We start from the raw sequence: 20,700 nt of genomic DNA, 5'->3' as shown, positions 1-20,700 counted from the left end.
TTTCCACAGGGAAGGCTTAGGCAGCAGTCCCGGTTTTCGGACTTCCGGGTTCTGTCCACCGATTCATTGGCAGCAGTCGCTATGGAGGAACCAGAGATGCAGCTCAAGGGGAAGAAAGGTGGTGGGGGTCCCCGGGAGGGGTCGGAGGGGTCGCGGAGGGGCGCCTTCACAAAGGGGAGCGTGGCAAAGGCGCGGAGGGAGCGTTCAGGGAACAGTGATATAACTGCTATTGAATCTGAGCTCAGCCACTAACTAGTTGTGAAATCTTTTTTTTCTTTCCATTTTTTTTCCCTTTTTTTTTGGCCGGGGCCGGGTTTGAACCCACCACCTCCGGTATATGGGACCAGCACCCTACTTCTTGAGCCACAGGCGCCGCCCCTCCATTTTTTTTTTCTTTTGGCCGGGCCGATTTTGAACCCACCACCTCCGGTATATGGGGCCGGCGCCCTACTTCTTTGAGCTACAGGCGCCGCCCTAGTTGTGAAATCTTTAGAAAGTGGCCGGACCTGGTTTTGTCATCTGTAAAATGAGGCGTGTAATACCCCCCTGAATTGTTTTACTAATTCAGTAATCTGCCCGGACGTTGTGGCTCACCTGTAATCCCAGCTTTGGGGGAAGTTTAAGAGGATCATTTGGGCCTAGAAGTTCAGGCTGCCATGAGCTGTGATCGTGCCACTACACTCTACACTCGATCCTAGGCGACAGAGCGGGACCCTGTCTCTTAAAAAAAAAAAAGAAAACATAATCTGATATTTATAACACATTGGAAGAATGGGTAGGGTGTGGTAATTGCTGTCCCTGGTGTCTCCTTATTCAACTCTTTTCTTTTACTTTTTTTTTGAGTCAGCCTAGCTCACAGCAACCTCAAAATCCTGGGTTCAAATGATGGCGATTCTCCTGCCTCAGCTTCCCAAGTAGCTTGGACTAGAGTGCACGCCACAACACCCAGCTAATTTCTTCTATTTTAGTAGAGATGGGGTCTTACTCTTGTTCAGGCTGGTCTCTACTGAGCTCAAGGGATTCTCCTGAGTCTGACTCCCAGCATGCTAGGATTACAGGCGAGAACTACTATGCCCTGGCTGGCTGGCTTCCTTCTTTCTTTTTTGTTACTTTCCTTTCCTTCTTTTTTTTTTCCTTTTTTCATTTTTGAGACAGGGTCTGACTGTCACCCAGGCTATATTGCAGTAGTGCCATCATAGCTCATTACAGCCTCAGACTCCTGGGCTCAAACTATCCTGACGCTTAAGCCTCCCAACCCAGCCCAACTAATTTTTCTATTTTTTTTGTAGTGACTAGGTCTCACTCTTCCTCAAGCTGGTCTCAAATGCATGACCTCAAGTGATCTTCCCACCTGGGCCTTCCAGAGTGCTAGGATTAGAGGCAGGAGCCTCCTTGCCCAGCCCTTATTTTTAAAATGTTCACACATTTTAAGAAAACTATATTAAAATGGTAATAATATATACCAATAACAAAAGATGAAGACAACTCATGTTTGAGCACCTCTTCTAATTGCGTAACTCAAATGTGACTTAAGTATTGCCATCTTAATACAATTTTCTCCTTTCTTAAAAACTATACATTTTTTTGGCACCCTCTGCATGTATACATTTCTGTGTTTCCATTGACTTACCACATACATCCAGCCCTTCTGTTTTTTTTGAGAGAGAGCCTCACTATGTTGCCCTGTGTTGTGTTGCCCTGAGTCACAGCTCACAGCAACCTCAAACTCTTGGGCTTAAGCCATTCTCTTGCCTCACCCTCCCACGTAGCTAGGCCTACAGGTGCCCACCCCAATGCTTGGCTATTTTTGTTGTTGTAGTTGATGTTGTTTGGCAGGCCCAGACCGGATTCGAACCCACCAGCCCAGTGTATGTGGCTGGCACCCTAACTGCTGAGCTACATGTACTGAGCCACAGCCCTCCTTATATGCAGGTTCTGCTTGGGTGGATTCAGAGAAAAATTCAAGAAAAGCCGGGGGCAGTGGCTCACACATGTAATCCTAGCACTCTGGGAGCCCGAGACAGGCCGATTGCTTGAGCTCACGAGTTCAAGACCACCTGAACAAGAGCAAGACTCCATCTCTAAAAGTGGTTTGGGCTCGGCACCTGTGGCTCAAACGGCTAAGGCACCAGCCACATACACCTGAGCTGGCAAGTTCGAATCCAGCCTGGGCCCGCCAAACAACAATGACGGCTGCAACCAAAAAATAGCCGGGCGTTGTGGTAGGTGCCTGTAATCCCAGCTACTTGGGAGGCGGAGGCGGAGGCAGGAGAATCACTTGAGCCCAGGATTTGGAGGTTGCTGTGTGCTATGATGCCATGGCACTCTACCCAGGGCAACAGCTTGAGGCTCTGTCTCAAAAAAATAAAAAATAAAAAAATAAAAGTAGTCTGGAGTTGTGGTGGGCACCTGTAATCCCAGCTACTCAGGAGGCTGTGACAAGAGGATCACTTGAACCCAGAAGTTTGAGGTTGCTGTGAGCTATGGCACCATGGCACTCTACCAAGGACAACATGGTGAGACTCTGTCTCAAAAAAAAAAAGAAAGAAAAAGAAAAATTCAGGAAAAAAAATTTCACGAAGTTCCAAAAGGCAAAACTTGAATTTGGCTTTCACCTTGTACTACTTTGAATCCCTATGACTAAGGTAAGGGCCAAGACCCTGAGGTGGTAAAGTATTCAGAGCTGGGATTTAAATTTAAATCAATTAAAATCAGGTAAAGAGCAGAGCACTGTGGCTCATACATGTAATCCTAGCACTTTGGGAGGCTGAGACAGGTGGATTGCTTGAGTTCAGGAATTCAAGACCAGCCTAAGCCAGAGCAAGATCTCATCTCTAAAAATAGCTGGGTGTTGTGGCTGGTGCCTGTAGTCCCAGCTTCTTGGGAGGCTGAGGCAAGAGAATCGGTTAAGTCCTAGAGTTTGAGGTTACTGTGAGCTGTGAAGCCACGGCACTCTACCAAGGGCAACAAATTGAAACTCTGTCTCAAAAAATATAAATAAATAAAATCAGGTAAAATTAAAAATTGAGTTCCTTTGTCACACTAGTCACTTTTCAAGTACTCAGTAGCCATGTGCGCACTTTACAGTCTCAGCCAATTGGGAGGCTGAGACAGGAGGATTGCTTGAGCCCAGGAATTGAGTCTACCCTGGGCAACATAGTGAGACCCCAACTAAAAAAAAAGTTGTAAGATACTTCTGCCATCTCAGAAAGTTCTTTTAGACAGTGCTGGGTGTGTCCAAGGAATAGCCGAGGGTGGAAGGCAAGGAGAGCAGGTAAATAGCAACCAGAATCGGCCATGGTACGAAAGACAGATTTTATCCTCTGGCAGGTGGGAGCGTTGGAAGCAAGGGAGGGACATATCTGGCCTCAGCCTGATCCTACAGAGGAGCTCACAGGAATGAGTTAAACCTCCATGTAGTTCCTGTGTGCAGCAAGGGGTATAGGCTTTCATGTCACTCTTTCTGTTATGGCTGAAGGCCATCCAGGGATGTAAACTTTCAGACACTTGGGTTCTGTGGCATTTTCTTTTTTCTTTCTTTTTTTTTTTTTTTTTGAGACAGAGTCTCACTTTGTTGCCCTCAGTTGAGTGTCGTGGCTTCAGAGCTCATAATAACCTCAAACTCTGGTCAATTCTCTTGCCTCAGCCTCCCAAGTAGGTACCTGCCACAATGCCTGGCTATTTTTTAGAGATGAGGTCTCGCTCTGGCTCAGGCTGGTCTTGAACCTGTGAACTTAGGCAATCCACCTGCCTCGGCTTCCCAAGTGTTAGAATTACAGGCGTGAACCACTGCGCCCAGCCATTCTGTGACATTTTCCAAACAAGAGTCTCAAGTGGGGGCAGCGCCTCTGGCTCAAAGGAGTAGGGCACTGGCCCCATATGTCAGAGGTGGCGGGTTCAAACCCAGCCCCAGCCAAAAACTGCAAAAAAAAAAAAAAGTCTCAAGTGTGGTCACTGGGGTGAAAGGAATGTAGGAGGGGCACAGTGGACAGCAGGAATGTCCACCAAAAGTGGATCTAGTGGGGGAAAGATAAAGAGTTCACTGGAAACATTATTGTCCTTTCTAATAAAGCCCTGCTGCGACCCTCTCTAGCCCATCACAGGCCACAGGCGACCCAGATACTAGGGAAGATACTGGACACTCTGCTCTGGCTAAGCTCATGGTTGAGCAATCAAGAGACTGATGCTTTGTCTCCTTGTTTCCCCACCCCTGCCCCCTGGTTGGCTAACTGTTGACTGTGGACCCAGTCACGGACAAGTTCACTGAGAGTGTCTATGTCCTGGCCAATGAGCCATCTGTGGCCCTGTACCGGCTGCAGGAGCATGTGCGCCGCTCCCTGCCTGAGCTGGCCCAACACAAGGTGAGCTGGGGCCTGCTATGTGTGTAAGGGCTGTCAGGCAGGAGTGAAAGCTGGGACATGAGGAGGGAGGCATGTGGTGGCTGAGCCAGGTTGAGGCTGTGGTAGATGGATCTGGGGTAGACTTTGAAGGAGTCAACAAGATCTGCAGTAGTTAGGACTTGCATGGTGAGAGGTAGCCATGTGACCCTCAGAGGGAAGGGCATGCCAAGTAAAGGGAACAGCCAGTGCAAAGGCCCCAGGGCATGTTGGTCACGTGATCACAGCCCAGACTTCTGAGGGAAGGGAGTTACAAGAGGAAAGGTCTGGCAGCCACTCTGAGGACTCAGGAGAGCCTCACTAAGACTCTTAAGGAGAGCTGAGAGGAAGGCCCTCGAGGTGGCAGCCTCCCCTGCTAAATGTGCCCCCAACTCCTGCAGGCTGACATGCAGCGCTGGGAGGAACAAAGCCAAGGAGCCATCTACACCGTGGAGTATGCCTGCAGGTGAGAGCCATAGCTGCCCTAGGGCCATCCTACATTTCTCTGGCCTCCTAGGCATTCAAGGGCATCCTAGCCAGCTGTCCAGTGAGCCCCATCCCGAACCTACCTAAGTGGAGGCTTGTGGGCCAAGTCACAACTCACCTGATCAATACCTCAAGTGAGCCCCTTCCCTGGACTGTGCTCCTCCCCATCTGTCATAAGAGAAAGTAGTAAGGATTCTGGAGGTACCACACAGGTAGGGAGCCAGCCAATTCCTTTAGGGCCCAGTGTTTCTTTTCTTTCTTTTTTTTTTTTTTTGTAGAGACAGAGTCTCACTTTATCGCCCTTGGTAGAGTGCCGTGGCGTCACACAGCTCACAGCAACCTCCAACTCCTGGGCTTAGGCGATTCTCTTGCCTCAGCCTCCCGAGTAGCTGGGACTACAGGCGCCCGCCACAACGCCCAGCTATTTTTTTGTTGCAGTTTGGCCGGGGCCGGGTTTGAACCCACCACCCTCGGCATATGGGGCCGGCGCCCTACCCGCTGAGCCACAGGTGCCGCCCAGGGCCCAGTGTTTCTTTTTTTTTTTTGAGACAGAGTTTCACAGCTCACAGCAGCCTCCAACTCTACAATGCCCGGCTATTTTTTGGTTGTAGTTGTTATTTGACAGGCCTGGGCTGGATTCGAACCTGCTAGCTCTGGTGTATGTGGCTGGTGCCCTAGCCTCTTGAGCTATAGGTGCTGAGCTGCGCCCAGTGTTTCTTTCCCATAGCAGAACCACAAATGGGCTGGTGGGGTAGGCAGCAGCTAGAGGGGAGGGCCAAACCACAAATATGGGTGTTTCATTTTTATTTTGTTTGCCTTTCTCCTTTTTTTTTGAGGCACAGTGTTACTCTCTTGCCCTAGTAGAGTGCTGTGGTGTCAGTCTAGCTCACAGCAACCTCAAACTCTTGGACTCAAGTGATCCTTTTGTCTCAGCCTCTTGAGTAGCTAGGACTACAGGCATGAGCCAGTATACCTGGCTAGTTTTTCTATTTTTTTTTTTTTTTTAGAGACAGAGTGTCACTTTATCACCCTTGGTAGAGTGCCATTGCATCACAGCTCACAGCAACCTCCAGCTCTTGGGCTTAGGTGATTCTCTTGCCTTAGCCTCCCGAGCAGCTGGGACCACAGGTACCCACCACAATGCCCGGCTATTTTTGGTTGCAGTTTGGCTGGGGCTGGGTTTGAACCTGCTACCCTAGGTATATGGGGCCGGCACCCTACTCACTGAGCCACAGGCACCACCCCCTAGTTTTTCTATTTTTAGTAGAGCTGGGATCTCACTCTTGCTCAGGCTGTTCTTGAACTCCTGATGCTCCTGCCTTGGCCTCCCAGAGTGCTGGGATTACAGGTGTGAGCCACCGCCTGGTATTGTTTGACTTTCTCTAAATTTTCAGGTAACAAAGAGAAGATGGCTAAGATGGCTACTCAGGCTGGTTTTTTTTTTTTCTTTTTATTTTTCAAATTTATTTTTATTATTTATTTATTTATTTCTTGAGACAGGGTCTCGCTCTGTCACCTGGGCTGGAGTTCAGTGTCATCGTGGTAGCTCACTATAACCTCAGACTCCTGGGCTCAAGAAATCCTCCTGGGGCGGCACCTGTGGCTCAAAGGAGTAGGGCACCGGGCCCATATGCAGGAGGTGGTGGGTTTAAACCCAGCCCCAGCCAAAAACTGCAAAAAAAGAAAGAAAAAAATCCTCCTGCCTGGGGGATGCCTGTGGCTCAGTGAGTAGGACACCGACCTCATATACTGAGGGTGGCAACAAAAAACTACAACAAAAAATAGCTAGACGTTGTGGTGGGCACCTGTAGTCCCAGCTACTTGGGAGCTGGGGACAAGAGAATCGCCTATGCCCAAGAGCTGATGGTTGCTGTGAGCTGTGATGCTATGGCATTCTACTGAGGGTGAAAAAGTGAGACTCTGTCTCTAAGAAAAAAAAAAAATCCTGCCTCAGCTTCCCAAGTAGCTGGTTCTATAGACATGGCTGATTTTTCTGTTTGTGGTAGAAATGGCGTTTCACTATGTTGCTCTGGCTGATCTTGAACTCCTGGCTTTAAGTGATTCTTCTGCCTCAGCCTCCCCCAAGGGCTAGGATTACACGTGTGAGCCACTGTGCCCAGCCTTAACAGTGAGCTCATACTAGGTAGGCAATCAAACTCAAGAGAAACTGCCTTTGGTTGGCAGGCGAGCTAGCATGTGAGGAGGCCAAGGTGGGAGGATTTCTTCAGGCCAGAAGTTCAAGACCAGCCTGGGCAACATAGCAAGATCCTGTCTCTATAATAAATTTTTAAAATAATAAATTATAATAAATTTAAAAAGGGCAACATGTTAGCAGTTCTGACTGCTATAGAAATGTGAGTGATTCTTACAGCTAAAGCTTACTTAACCTCACAGAGGGATGATAGCCAATGCTATTTGTAAGCCTGTCCATGATTGGTAATAAATGGAGTGAATTTTCTTCTTGCTTTTAATAAAAGGACATCAAAGTAACACTTTTATTTTTATTGCAGACGATCTTACACAGGGAACTTTTTTTGCATAGCAAGGCCCTGAACAACTTTGTAAATATTTTTCTGGAATACTTCTGGAAAGGACTGTTTTTTTCTTTTCCACACACTTAGTAAAATGGAAAGGACTTTTTTCTTTTTCAGAGACAAGGTCTCACCTTGCTCTCTCACCAGACTGCAGTGACCAGATCATAGCTCACTGTAACCTTGAACTCCTAGCCTCAAACAATCCTCCTATCTCAACCTGAGTAACTGAGATTACAGGTGTGTGCGCTATGCCAGCCTGAGATATTTTTGAGGACAGCTTTACATGCTTCAAACTCTTTCAGAACTCTAGCAGTTTCAGTAGCAGTGAAATGAAAGTTGTATCTTGGCACTATGTTTTCTATTGCATAGGTCTTATCTAGGCATAGCAGAGAATTCTAATATTTAAGCCCACAGGAGCACTCAGACAGGCCCGTGGGATCACCAAGGTACCCGCCACACTCAGGCAGAGGTCCCTCTAGTGCTGGGGTATGGGAATGCATCAGCAAGCCCAGGGAGCTGACCTGGCCTGTCCTCCCATTTCAGCGCTGTGAAGAACCTGGTTGACAGTAGTGTCTACTTCCGCAGCGTCGAGGGTCTGCTCAAACAGGCCATCAGCATCCGGGACCACATGAATGCCACTGCTCAGGGCCACAGGTAGTTCCCAGAACTGCCCAATCTCACTGCCAGGACCTCCAGCTCAGCCATGAAACACTGCTTCTTGCTTATTGGAAAACTCCCTTTCCTCATCTCATGGTGTCCGGTGACTTCCTCTTGTCCTTTGCTGTCTGTAGCACAAGAGTTCAGCTCCTCAGCACCGAGATCCTGAACTCTGCTGTGTGCCTGAGCCTGGGCTAGGTGCCAGGGACAAGTGGTGACTGAGGCAGGCAGGCTCAGGGAGATGCACAGCAACTAGGTAAATACACAACAGACAAGAGTGTTGCAGATGCACTTCAAAGGAAGCAGAGGGATGTGGATGCCACCTCCACTGGCTCTCTGAGGAGGTGGCCTGAACAACATGCAGACAGACATGATCAGGGGACAGAGTTCTAGGTGGTGGAGTGGCAAGGACAAAGGCCCTGGACATGTTAGAGGAATGCTGGTGTGGCTGGAATAGGAGCATGGGCAAGTGAAGAGAGATAGGGCCAGGGAGCTGGGCAAGGGCCTCTTTCAACCCTGTCCCAGTGCATCAAGAGGAAGAAAGCCTTTGAGCCAGACAATTTAGAAATGAAAAGCACTTTACAGTCCTTGGATACTGGGGAGAGTTTTAGAGAAATCGTTCTTCTGTTTGTTTGTTTTCAATTATAAGTTAATAAACATGCATATGAACATACACTCATATGCTATAAGCCATAAGGTCACCTTGGAATGCATCCAGCCCTTACAGGTTGGGGTTCTGGGATGCCTGTCCCCCTCTAGGTGTTTAGAAAGAAGAAAACATCAGTGATGCTGTTTCTCATAACTAAGACAGAATTGTCCAAAAACAAAAAGGCCTTGAACCTGTGTAAGAATGAGCATGGAGCTATCTTTCCTTTAAGGGTAGCATGACTGGGTTTTATCTGGGCTCTTGTGCATCTGTGGAAGAGCAGCATCTGGCTGTTCTGCTAGGCATTGCTGCTTGGCACTTGGGACTGGGGTTCACTCAAAAGCTCTACCTTTCACTGTCAACTCATGGTTTCCAAAATGCTTCCAAATGCCCTGCTTGTGCCTGCTGCTGCAAAAATGCGACATGCTTCTGAAAGACATCAGTGCCAGCTTGAGGTGCTACTGACACCTCTTTGCAAACCCTGTGGGTTTGAAGTACCCTGTCCTACATCATTTAAGTCCTAGACATGGCCTCTGAAGTGGGTGACTGGTCTTATTTTATTTAATTTATTTTTTTCTTTTTGAGACAGAGCCTCAAGCTGTCACCCTGGGTAGGGTGCATGGCATCACAGCTCACAACAACCTCCAACTCCTGGGCTTAAGCGATTCTCTAGCCTCAGCCTCCCAAGTAGCTGGGAACACAGGTGCCTGCCACAACACCTGGTTATTTTTTGGTTGTAGTTGTCATTGTTGTTTGGCAGGCCCAGGCTGGGCTTGAACCCGCCACCTCTTGTGTATGTGGTTGGCGCCTTAGTGGCTTGAGCTACAAGTGCTGAGCCAACTGGTCTTATTTTTAAAGAGGATGCAGTGGCTAGGTGAGGTGGTTCACACCTGTAATCCTAGTACTGTGGGAGGCCAAGGCAGGAGTTTGCTTAAGCTCAGGAGTTTGAGACTAGCCTGAGCAGGAGTAAGACCCTGTCTCTACTAAAAATAGAAAAACTAGCCGGAGGTGGTGGCTCACGCCCTGCACTCTAGGAGGCCCAGGTGGGTGGATTGCCTGAGCTCACAGGTTCAAGACCAGCCTGAGCCAGAGCGAGACCCCATCTCTAAAAATAGCCTGGTGTTGTGGCAGGCGGCTGTAGTCCCAGCTACTCAGCAAACTGAGGCAAGAGAATTGCTTGTGCCCAAGAGTTTAAGGTTGCTGTGAGCTTTGATGTCATAGCACTCTATAGCACTCTACAGGTGACAAAGTGAGACTCTGTCTCAAAAAAAAACAAAAAAACTAGCCTGGCATTGTAGTGGGCTACTCTAGAGTCTGAGGCAAGACAATTGCTCAAGCCCAAGCCCATGGCACTCAACCCAGGGCAACATAGTGAGACTCTGTTTTTTTTTTTTTTTTTGTAGAGACAGAGTCTCATTTTATGGCCCTTGGTAGAGTGCCATGGCCTCACACAGCTCACAGCAACCTCCAACTCCTGGGCTTAAGCGATTCTCTTGCCTCAGCCTCCCGAGGCAAGAGAATCGCTTGACACCATGGCACTCTATGAAGGGTGACAAAGTGAGACTCTGTCTCAAAAAAAAAAAAAAAGAAAGGATGCCCTGAAATTTCAGGCTAGAGAGTATGACCCAAACCTGTACTCCAGACAACTGAGAAGGCCTCATGGCCTCTGACCTCATCCTCACGGAAACTGCACGTGTTTTGTTCCAGCCCTGAGGAATCACTCCCACCCTCCTCAGCCTGATTCCAGAAGCAACTTAGAGGCTGCTCTGCCTCCCCCATCCCAGGTCAGTGCTGAGGGTAGCTGAGAGCCTTTCTCTGTTCTGAACTAACTTGTCACTTGGCATCTAAACAGGGACCTGCTTCTCTAACCACTTGGCTTTCTCACTGGAATTGCAGGATGGTTTCACGGGTGGGAGGACAGGAAGGGTGTCTGCAGGCTCAGAGTGGCCCACTCTGCTCTCTGCTGCTCAGGTAACTTGTGAGCCTGTCTCCCTCACTCATCACCTTTCTCCTGCCTCTTATGCAGGCCTCTTATGCTTATCCTATTCCAATCCCAGGATTCTTTACCCAACAAGACTAAGACATGGATCCCATGTGTCCCCTGTCCCACCTCATGCCAAAGCCTGCTTTACCCACCCAGCTCCAGGATGCTCCCTCCACTGTCTACCTGCTGTGTGACCCTGGCAAGTTCTTTCCCCTCACTGGTCTCTTAATTTCCCTTCTGTAAAAGTGGCTCATCAGGTAAAAGAGAGGGCATGAGCTGTGGTGACATATTCATTGTAGCTATCAGCTGTTGGTGCATGACAAAACACTCCAAAACTTAGTGGTTTGTAGCCCTATAATTTACCTAATCACTGTTTTGCAATTTGGGATAAGCTCAGCTGGGTGGTTTTGCCAGTGTCAACTGAGGGATCACTCATGTGGCCCTTGTTGGAGCTCAACTGTAACTGGATAGTCAGAGGGGGCCTGTCTGGTTCTTCGCTGGAGCTATCCACAGGGGGACTGGAGGAATCAGGCTTCCCTCCTCTCCAGCAAGGCAGCACCCATGCAAAATACTTATCCAGCCTCTGCTTGCTTCACATTTGTGGGTATCCCATTGATGAGGTCAATCATGTGGCCAGGCCTAGGACCATATAGGAGGGGACTGCACAGGGCAGTGTGAATCCTGAGATGTGTGACTAACCACACGTGGAGATCATGGCACTAGAAAGATCTCATGCATCGTTCAGTGCCTGTAGAAGGCAGATGCAGGCCACTACAAGGTGTTCCAGGACTTACTTGTCTTCTGTGCCATGGAGGCCCTCTCAGAGGTTCAGGGGAGGCAGGTACAAATGGGGCCCCACAGCCCCTCAGAGCTGTAACCTCCAGAACTAAGAGACAGTAGAATTCAAGTGTGTCCAGCACTTATGGGCACCACAGTGAACACTTATTAGGTACCACAGTCAGTCAGTGAGTACTTATTAGGTACCACAATTAGTGCTTATTGGGCACTACCTGGGAGATGGGGGGGGCTCAGTGAGCACTTTTTGGGCACCTTTGGCTGTCAGTGAGTACTTGATAGACACCACAGTCAATCAGTGAACGTTTAATTGGGCACCACAGTCAGTGAGCACATATTGGGCACCTCAGTTAGTGCTTTTTTGGTACCACAGTCAGTTGGGGAACACTTATCCCAGGCTTAGCTCTTGTTATGGGCATAGTGAGGCGATCCATAGGCTGAGGGGTGGCCTAGGAGCCATCTAGGGGGTCTGAAGCTGGAAGGGAGTGGGCTGGAGTTGGCAGCCCACCCTCACACCCTGCACCAGCCCTGGGCCCACTCCCTATTCCTCTCGTCCTTTAAGGACACTACTCTGGTGCTCTCCCCACTCCGCTGTGTCATCTCCCGTCCTCTGTGCTTGCATACCCACCATAAAAATGCTCTTCCTGGGCGGCGCCTGTGGCTCAGTCGGTAAGGCGCCGGCCCCATATACCGAGGGTGGCAGGTTCAAACCTGGCCCCGGCTGAACTGCAACCAAAAAATAGCTGGGCGTTGTGGCGGGCGCCTGTAGTCCCAGCTACTCTGGAGGCTGAGGCAGGAGATCGCTTAAGCCCAGGAGATGGAGGTTGCTGTGAGTTGTGTGATGCCATGGCACTCTATCAAGGGCCATAAAGTGAGACTCTGTCTCTACAAAAAAAAAAAAAAAAAAAATGCTCTTCCTGACCCCACCTGTGTCCCTATAGACCCCTCTTCTTTTCCCAGAACTTCCACTTCTCTGCTCCTTTCAGGGCTTTCCAGCCCCACCTTTCTGCAAAGCTGCTTCCCTTGGGGTTACCAATGACCTTCACAGGCCAAGTTGTCACCTACCTCTCCAGGTTCAGAACCCCAAATACTTCCCTGTTTATGGAAGATGAAACCGGTTTAGAAAGGTAAAGTAGCCATCCTGCATGTGCCAGGATTCTCCCCTACCCCAGACCCTTTGACCCTGAGGTGTTTTTGTTTTTTTTTTGAGAGAGAGAGAGAGAAAGAGAGTCTTACTCCATTGCCCCAGGTAGAGTACTGTAGTTTCACAGCTCACAGCAACCTCTAACTCTTGGACCTTAGCAATCATGTCTCAGCCTCCAGAGTAGCTGGGACTACAGGTGCCTGCCACAATGCCCAGCTAGTTTTTCTATTTTTCTTTTTAGTAGATAACGGAGTCTCACTCTTGCTCAGGCTGGTCTTGAACTTTGAGCTCAAGCAGTCCACCCACTTCAGCCTCCCAAAGTGCCAGGATTATAGGCGTGAGCCACCACGTCCAGCTTGACCCTCAGCTTCACCCTGTCCTTGGCCTAGCTGGGCTTCTCTCTTAGGTACCACCTCACCCCTGGGTCTGCCTCTTAGGCCACACTCTGCCTCTCACTCCCAAGCCTGATCAAAAGTTAACACAGCCGGGCTGCGCCTGTGGCTTAGTGAGCAGGGCGCCGGCCCCATATACTGAGGGTGGCGGGTTCAAACCCAGCCCCGGCCAAACTGCAACAAAAAAATAGCTGGGCGTTGTGGCGGGCGCCTGTAGTCCCAGCTACTCGGGAGGCTGAGGCAGGAGAATCGCCTAAGTCCAGGAGTTGGAGGTTGCTGTGAGCTGTGTGACGCCACGGCACTCTACAGAGGGCAATAAAGTGAAACTCTGTCTCTACAAAAAAAAAAAAGTTAACACAGCCTTGTGGAGGCTGAAAGAGACCAAAGTGAGCAAGTGTGACTAGCATCTTCTTCCTGCTCCTGCCCGGAGCCTCCAAGCCCAGCCGTGAATGTCCCCAGATATGGCTTTGCTGCACCTGGACTTTTACCTAACCTCTGTCAGGCATGGATGTGATCTATTGGACCAATAACTGCTTCCTCCATAATCCTGATCATGTACCCGCAGTGTGCCCAGGACGGTCCTGGAGGCTTCATAAGAATAATCTCATTTCATCTTCAGACAGCCCCATAAAGCAGTTCTCACCCCCAAATACAGATGGGAAAAGAAAGACTATACCAAAGGAGCCTTCGACTTGTAGCACCAGGTCACACAGAAAAGAGGAGAATGTGGCCTGATTTGGTCCCAGCCCTACCTCTAACACGCTGTGTGATATGGGGCCTGGTGCTAACCCTCTCTAGTTTCCTGTTCTGCATCTGGACAAGGAAGTCGGGACTGAACCATCTCTACAGGCTGATGTGGACACTCTGGAACTCACCAGCCTGACCTGTGTTCTACCCTGAGCAGCAGCTTCTGCCTCAGGCTCAGACCATATGGAGAAGCCAGTCAGAGCCCCCCCTCCCCGCCCCCATCTCCCAGATCACAGTGATTGGTTCTAGATGGGTACATGATCCCGTGAAAGGGCTTCCCTAGGAATATTGCTGGAAGCATGAGAAAGGAAGAAACTGTCTTCTTGCCAAGGTGGTTGAACTGGGTGGCTGGGGGGAAGGGGTCATCAGAGAACATTGTGTGCAGCCCTGGGTCCTGCTATAGCTGACACTAGCCAATCTCAATTCTCCAGTTTCATGAGCACCTGAATTATCATTTTTGCCAAAATTTGCTTTGAATCTATTTCTGCAGCCATGTGCAAAAGAGCCTGCGTGGTCACAATAGAGTTGTTCAGTATGTAGCCATTGCTCTGGGGGAATACCCAGCGTGATGCTACAGGGTTGTTGGAGGAAGAGGGGTGGCAAGGACCTGGGGCCCCCTAGAGGAGACAGGGTCCTCTCTGTGAGCCAGCATGATGCTCTAATGGGCAAGACAGGCCAGCCTGTCCCCAGAGCTCAGAAGGCTTCATGTGACAATGAATGCAACCTCAGCCAGCGGCTAGATACCCCTCTCCTTTTAAAGGGAACTGAGCAAGATTCTGGGCTGTCGGACACCTCGCCACCCTGATTTCGAGTGCTCACGGGGTGCTTGCTGGTTAATTTGCATCTCATTTGCGTGTTCAATTCTCCTTTTCCGCTTGAAGGACGCCCTGCCCAGTCCTGCCTCCAGGGGGCGCAAGAGGCAACGCCTTGGCCGCGAGCTCAGCTTCGAAGCGGTCTTTGTCCGCGAAACCGGCTGATCCTGCTGAACACATCTCTCCGCCCCTTTTCACTCTATATGCCCTCGCTCCACCTTTTCAGAGTGAACTGAAGCTCCAAGAGGCTGGATCACCCAACAGAGCCTTGGGGACAAGAGCGCCAGCCTCCTCTGCTCTCAGGTTGGAGGGCAAGGGCACTCCCAGATCCAGCTTAGTACAATTTGCTCTCGGCCACAAAAGAGACAGTGAGCTCCCCGTGCCATGGAGGCATTCAAGCAGAAGCCTGGCACCTACAAGGCTAAAAATTACCTGGGAGGGATGAGTGAAGTATGGACCCCTTTAAATCTGTGGATGTGGTAAAAGGAGACCCCTAGAGGGCAGCGACTTGACTTCAGCTCCTGTTGTAGTGGTTAGGGTGGCTAGATTTTTGTCCTTAGCCCTTGGTCCAAGCCCTGGTTTTTGTTTTAGGTCTGCTATGCCCTCCTGGAGAATCCCTGCACACTCAGACTCCTGGGAAGCCCCTCCTAGCTCTGTTGTGTCCCCCACAAAGCCCCTGGGTGCCCCAAACTTGGTCTCCTGCCCCTCCACCACTCACACCTTTTCTGGGACTCTCCAGTTCTTCAAGAAATCCATGGAGACACCTCTTTGGTGCCACTATGCACTAGTCCTGGCTCCAAAGAACCTCCAGGCTGGGGAAGAGAAAGCTGGATATATATACCCCCAACACGCTGGGTCAGTTCTGGGCCAGAAGAAGGGATGGGGCTGGAGAGACCCAAACAGGAGAAGGATAGGAAAAGCTGTTAAAGGAGGGAACATTGTATGTGGGCCTTGAAATGCTTCAATCCCTCAGGAAGAGGGGCTAGCATTGTCCCCACTCCTCACATGGGCAAAGAGGTTCAGAACAGTGAGTGACTGGCCTGAGGTAACACAGCAAGATGGTGGCAATGCCAGGTTGGGGACTCAGGGTTCTCTAACTTTGGGGTCCCTACTTGCCCACTGGGCACATTGTTCTTGCCATGGAAGGTCCTTCAAAGCCTTCACCACCGACATTCTGGGAGAGGAACCAGAGGAAGGGGGTAGCAGTTTCTCCACCTACTCCCACACTCCTGCCTCCTCCTCCACTTACCCCTATCTCCCTGGTGCCCTTCCCAGTACCTTCCAACCCTCCCCTTCAACTTGAACCTCTTATTCCAGCAACCAAAGGTCTCATCTTAGAAGACCAAGGTGGAGACTCTGGATGACCCTGCTGAAAGGGGGTGCTGATCAGAATAGGAAGGGACTGGGGGGGGGGGGCAGGAACAGAGGAGGGAGTCCAATGCAGGAGCGGATAGAGGGTCAGGGCAAATGTGGGTGCAGCTCCTGCAAGCTTGGCTCTACTAAGCCAGCCCTTCCCACCACACCCGGCTGCTCCCAGAGCTAGCCCAGCTGCCGCCCTCACGTAACCAGAGCCTGCCTGTTGCATCAGAGGCAGACGGGCAGCAGCGGGTAAACAGAGCAGCCCTTGGGGGGCCCGGGGCTCCCCAGCCACCTTCACACTCCCCAGTCTCATTCTGCACCTTGGAGCCAAGATGGAAGCCCCCAGCCTGGCCCTGGTCCTGGCCCTGGTGTGTCTTCGGAACATCTGAGTGTGTGGCCTTGAGCACTGAGTGAGAATGGGGGAGACTTACTGATAGCAGTGTGGACCCTAGTTTTTATGTCCAAAGAGAAAGTTGTGCCCAGACTAGAGGTCCAAGCTGCCCATGTCACAGGTAAACTGAAATGCCAGGAGAGAGATAAGCCTCCCAGGTCCCCTGTTCCCTATCATGGGATTTCCCATAGACTGGCATCTCCCACATGGGACTCCCTGAGTTTAGGGGTCTAGTCACCTCTTGCTTCCTATGGAGATAGACATCAGGCAGCCACTACAACCCACCTCTCCCTGCAACTGCCCCAATTTGATTCCTTCCTCCCCACATTTGAGCCCCTGCCAAAGCTCCCGGACGGATCTGCTTCCAATTCAGCTTTATCTCATTTTGTCCCACCCCACACCAAAGGATGCTCTGTACTTTTCCTCTGCGCCTTTGCAAGTGCTGTTTCCTTTTGAAAAGATCTTTTCCCAGAGACAAACTACTCATATTTGAAGACTCAGTACAAATGCCCCCCTTCTAGGAAGCCCTCCTGACCCTTTTGGCACAGCCATTTCTGGTCTGTCCCAGTCTCCTATCCCTCTAGTCCAGGTCTGACCTCACAGGACTGGGAGAGTATGCAGAGGCTCTGCCTCCACGCAATTGGGGGCTTCTCCAGGATTGCTTCTCCAGAGCCATCTTCATCCTGTAATTCTTTTCAAATTGATTCACTCAACAAGTCCTCTCTGTTCCTCCTCTGAGTCTGGCCTTGTGCTGCGTGGTGCTGGGATCCCAGAGGAGGGGGAGATTTAGAGTCTGCACTGGGGTCTAGTGGAAAGCCCCACACAGCTGACCTTTGAAGTGGCCAGAAGGGAGCAGAAAGGACAGGGGCATGGCTGCAGGGGTGGAGGGTAGGGTAATGAGGCTGGGTCATTGGACCAGCAGCAGAGGGTGTGTCACCTTCCTATGGAGGCACAGGGAGGTTACACGGGCAACCCTGGAGTCCCTTTCTACAGTCCCTCCATTTAGGTGTAAGCTGAGGTCAACTTTGCCTGTGAGAAAGACTTGGTTCCTGGAGCCAACAGGGTCTGGAATCGGAGTTACATTTCATTCAGGGTAGAGTAAGTTCAAAGATGAGCCTAGCAATGGAAGAGTTAGAAACGGGGTCCAAGTTAGGGTCAGGGTAACAGTAGAGTCAGGGGTCAGCAGTAAGGTCAAGTGCTCTTAGTGGGGGCGGGGAAGCCTGGCCGGTCTTATCCAGCCTCCCCTCACACCCCCATCCGCCCCTGTCCTTCCTCATTATAGCACCCACAACCAGCGTCTTTTGAGTCTCCGGCCCAAGTGCCCGCCCATCACAGCCTATGGCAACTCCCTCTATGCAAATAAGATCGCCTTGTCCAATCAGTCTCGGGAGCGGGGCTGCCCACTCAGAAGGCATCTAGCCGCCGGCTCTTGAGAGCTCTGTGTAGCAGCCGCCGCCAATTCCGAGTGCTGCGTGTTCGAGTGACCCGGCAGAGCAGGTGCGTGTTACGTCGGGTCGAGACTCGTGCAGTGTCCTCTGTGAGCTGGATTTGGTTTGGAGGTCCGGATGTGCTGCTGTGCGTTCCAGGGTTGGCTGTGCGTCAGAGGGGTTCTGTCCCTGGGGTATAAGCATGAAAGTTGTGTTTCCGGCAGTTGTGTGTCTGAAAGAGTGTATAAGTCTGAAGAGTGTGTTCAAGGGATTTGTTTCTGAGAGTCTATATGTGCGAGTGTTGTGTCCAAGGGTACTGTGCCTTAGGGTTGTGTGTCCATGGAGTTGTTACTCTTAATGGTGTTGTGTGTCTGAAGAGGTTTATATCTGAGGAACAATGTCTGAAAGTTGTGTGTGCAAGAGTTTGTATCTGAAGTTTTGATGTGAGTTGTGGAGGTTTTCATTTTTGTTTCTATTTTTTTAGAGATGGCCTTACTCTGCTGCCCTGGCTAGAGTGCAGTGCCATGATCACGGCTCACTGCAGCCTCAAACTCTTGGGCTAAAGCCATCCTCCTACCCCAGCCTCCTGAGTAGCAGCGATTGCAGATGCACACCACCAGGCCTGCCTAGTTTTTTTTTTCTTTTTTCATTTTTGGGGAGACCAGGTCTCACTATGTTGCCCAGTCTGGTCTCAAACTCCTGGCCTTTGCAATCCTCCTGCCTTAGCCTCCCAAAATGCTGAGATTACAGGTACAAGGCACTGCATCTTGTTGCGTTTCAAGTTGGAGACCGTGTCTCTAAACTTGTTGTGCTATGGGCCCTTGTGATGTGTCTGTGAGCTCTGTGTCTGAGAGCTGCAGTGTCCCCCTCTCTTGGTGTGTACCTCTGTGGTAACTATGCACAACCCATGCCTTCCTTCTGTGATGTGCTCTAGCATTTCACAGTAGGATGGTGAGCACAGACCTCAGGGTATACAGGGGAGACTACAGCTGCCTGAGCCAACCCTTCTCCCTGGTCCTCACTGTCCCCATCTGAGACTTGGGTACAGAGTCACAACCCTCTGTAGCAAGCTAGTGGCAGTATTACTTTCTTTTTTTTTTTTTTGTAGAGACAGAGTCTCACTTTATGGCCCTCGGTAGAGTGCCGTGGCATCACACAGCTCACAGCAACCTCCAACTCCTGGGCTTAAGCGATTCTCTTGCCTCAGCCTCCCGAGTAGCTGGGACTACAGGTGCCCGCCACAACGCCCAGCTATTTTTTGGTTGCAGTTCATCCGGGGCTGGGTTTGAACCTGCCACCCTCGGTATATTGGGCCAGCGCCTTACGGACTGAGCCACAGGCGCCGCCCGGCAGTATTACTTTCATAGACATAATCCTCCCTCCCTGCCTTTCTCAGGGACCAGGGCTGCAGATGTGGGCAACAGTGGTCCTGGCCACCCTAGCCCATAGCTGCAGACCTGAGAAGTCAGAAATATCTGAGGCCTCATGCCTGGCCTGGCTAAGAATCATCACCAGGGAAGGTCAGGAGCTCTGGACCCTTGGCATCTGGGACAGGAACTCTTAGACTCTTGAAGTGAAGGAAACTGAGTTCAAAAAAAGTATTTAGAGGCCGGACCCAGTGGCTCATGCCTGTAATCCTAGCACTCTGGGAGGCCGAGGCAGGGGGATTGCTTGAACTCACAAGTTCAAGACCAGCCTGAGCAAAAAGTGATACCCCATCTCTACTAAAAATAGAAAAACTAGGGGTGGTGCCTGTGGCTCAGTGGGTAGGACACCGGCTCCATATACCGAGGGTGGCGGGTTCAAACCTGGCCCTGGCCAAACTGCAACAAAAAAATAGCCAGGTGTTCTGGCAGGTGCCTGTAGTCCCAGCTACAAGAGAATCGCCAAGAGGCAAGAGAATCACCTAAGCCCAAGAGTTGGAGGTTGCTATGAGCTGTTATGCCACGGCACTCTACCAAGGGCAATAAAGTGAAACTCTGTCTCTAAAAAAAAAAAAGAAGAAGAAAGAAAAGAAAAACTGAGGCAAGAGAAACGCTTGAGCCCAAGTTGGAGGTTGCTGCGAGCTATGACACCACAGCACTCTACCCAAGGCAACAGCTTGAGACTGTCTCAAAAAAAAAAAAAAGTATTTAGATTTGTAAGGATCAGTGTTCAAGGTTTGATATACAGAGGTCACAGGGGCTTCCTGAAAAGTCAGCCTCTCTCCCTCCTATCCCCTACCTTTGCCCACTGCCTACTGGAATTGAAGAGGGAATCTCAGCATCCAGGAAACAGAATTTCAGGATATTTAGGGGATTTGAATCTCACTGGTGAAAGCTGGAATTATATTTGTGGGAGGGAAGATAGAGACCAAATAGGGACACCCAGGTCCCTCAGGAAAAATGGTTCAAGGCCACTCCTAAGTCCCTTGAGAGAAGAGAAGTCAGAGGTGAAGGGCATGGCTACCTTTCCCTCCTCTCTGTGTGACCTCCAACAGGTTGCCACCCCTCTCTGAGCTCCATGGCTGCTCCTGTGACCTGAGCAAGTTGAATACAATCTTGGCTTCCCATCTCCACCTAATGATTTGGTTAAATCATGACCCAACCAGGTGGATATCTGGAAATTGCAAATGAGGAGGAGAAAAGGAATTAGAATCATTCATTGTCCCAACTTGGAGGTGGTGAGTGTAGCTATGTTGTGGGTCTGGGCTTCTGGAAGATTTGAGACACATATAAACATGGAGACAGATGTTGTTTTTCTTTTTTCTTTTCTTTTTTTGTGAGACAGAGTCTTACTCAGTTGTCCTTGATAGAGTGCTGTGGCATCATAGATCACAGTAACCTCAAACTCCTGGGCTCAAGTGATTCTCTTGCCCCAAGTAGCTGGAATTATATTTGGTATATGTGGTAGGTGCCCACCACAACACCCAGCTAATTTTTCTATTTTTAGTAGAGTGGGGTCTTGCTCT

The 20,700-nt window shown here is 50.2% G+C and overlaps 2 protein-coding genes across 11 annotated transcripts in view; both read left to right on the top strand.

Moving 5' to 3' along the window:
- Window positions 1-4: 4 nt before the first annotated feature.
- BORCS8 (BLOC-1 related complex subunit 8) lies at window positions 5-15,085 on the top strand. 7 transcript variants are annotated; one of them, XM_053586578.1, is made up of 6 exons: window positions 5-118; window positions 4,249-4,361; window positions 4,778-4,842; window positions 7,940-8,050; window positions 10,407-10,483; window positions 14,643-15,085. In XM_053586578.1, the coding sequence occupies exons 1-5, from the start codon at window positions 82-84 to the stop codon at window positions 10,438-10,440; spliced, it is 360 nt and encodes a 119-aa protein (XP_053442553.1). In that variant the 5' UTR covers window positions 5-81; the 3' UTR covers window positions 10,441-10,483; window positions 14,643-15,085. The 7 variants fall into 7 exon arrangements, with proteins under 7 accessions (XP_053442553.1, XP_053442554.1, XP_053442552.1 ...); XM_053586579.1 differs by lacking the exon at window positions 14,643-15,085 and adding an exon at window positions 13,813-14,636; XM_053586577.1 differs by lacking the exon at window positions 14,643-15,085 and adding an exon at window positions 13,634-14,636.
- Window positions 14,861-20,700, top strand: part of MEF2B (myocyte enhancer factor 2B) — a 27,263-nt gene continuing 21,423 nt past the window's right edge. The window contains exon 1 of one of the 4 annotated variants that reach the window (XM_053586562.1): window positions 14,861-14,876. Coding sequence is in view for 1 of the 4 variants with exons in the window: in XM_053586558.1 (XP_053442533.1) it covers window positions 20,362-20,412 (51 nt within the window). In the remaining 3 variants the exon portion in view is untranslated. Of the gene's footprint in view, window positions 14,877-17,739; window positions 17,821-17,879; window positions 17,899-20,060; window positions 20,413-20,700 lie in introns of those variants that run through there. The other 3 variants (XM_053586559.1, XM_053586563.1, XM_053586558.1) reach the window with 3 other exon arrangements.

This window comes from Nycticebus coucang, chromosome 3 (genome assembly GCF_027406575.1).
Source record: "Nycticebus coucang isolate mNycCou1 chromosome 3, mNycCou1.pri, whole genome shotgun sequence".
NCBI lineage: Eukaryota > Metazoa > Chordata > Mammalia > Primates > Lorisidae > Nycticebus > Nycticebus coucang.
The sequence above is the reverse complement of the archived record's forward strand: the minus strand, read 5'-3'. Positions and strand labels throughout refer to the sequence as shown.

Coding starts and splice junctions, on each gene's coding strand:
- BORCS8 (XM_053586578.1), top strand. CDS start 82: ATGGAGGAACCAGAGATGCAGCTCAAGGGGAAGAAAG. Junction 4,362..4,777: donor CTGAGCTGGCCCAACACAAG/GTGAGCTGGGGC, acceptor CAACTCCTGCAG/GCTGACATGCAGCGCTGGGA. Junction 8,051..10,406: donor GCCACTGCTCAGGGCCACAG/GTAGTTCCCAGA, acceptor GTTTTGTTCCAG/CCCTGAGGAATCACTCCCAC.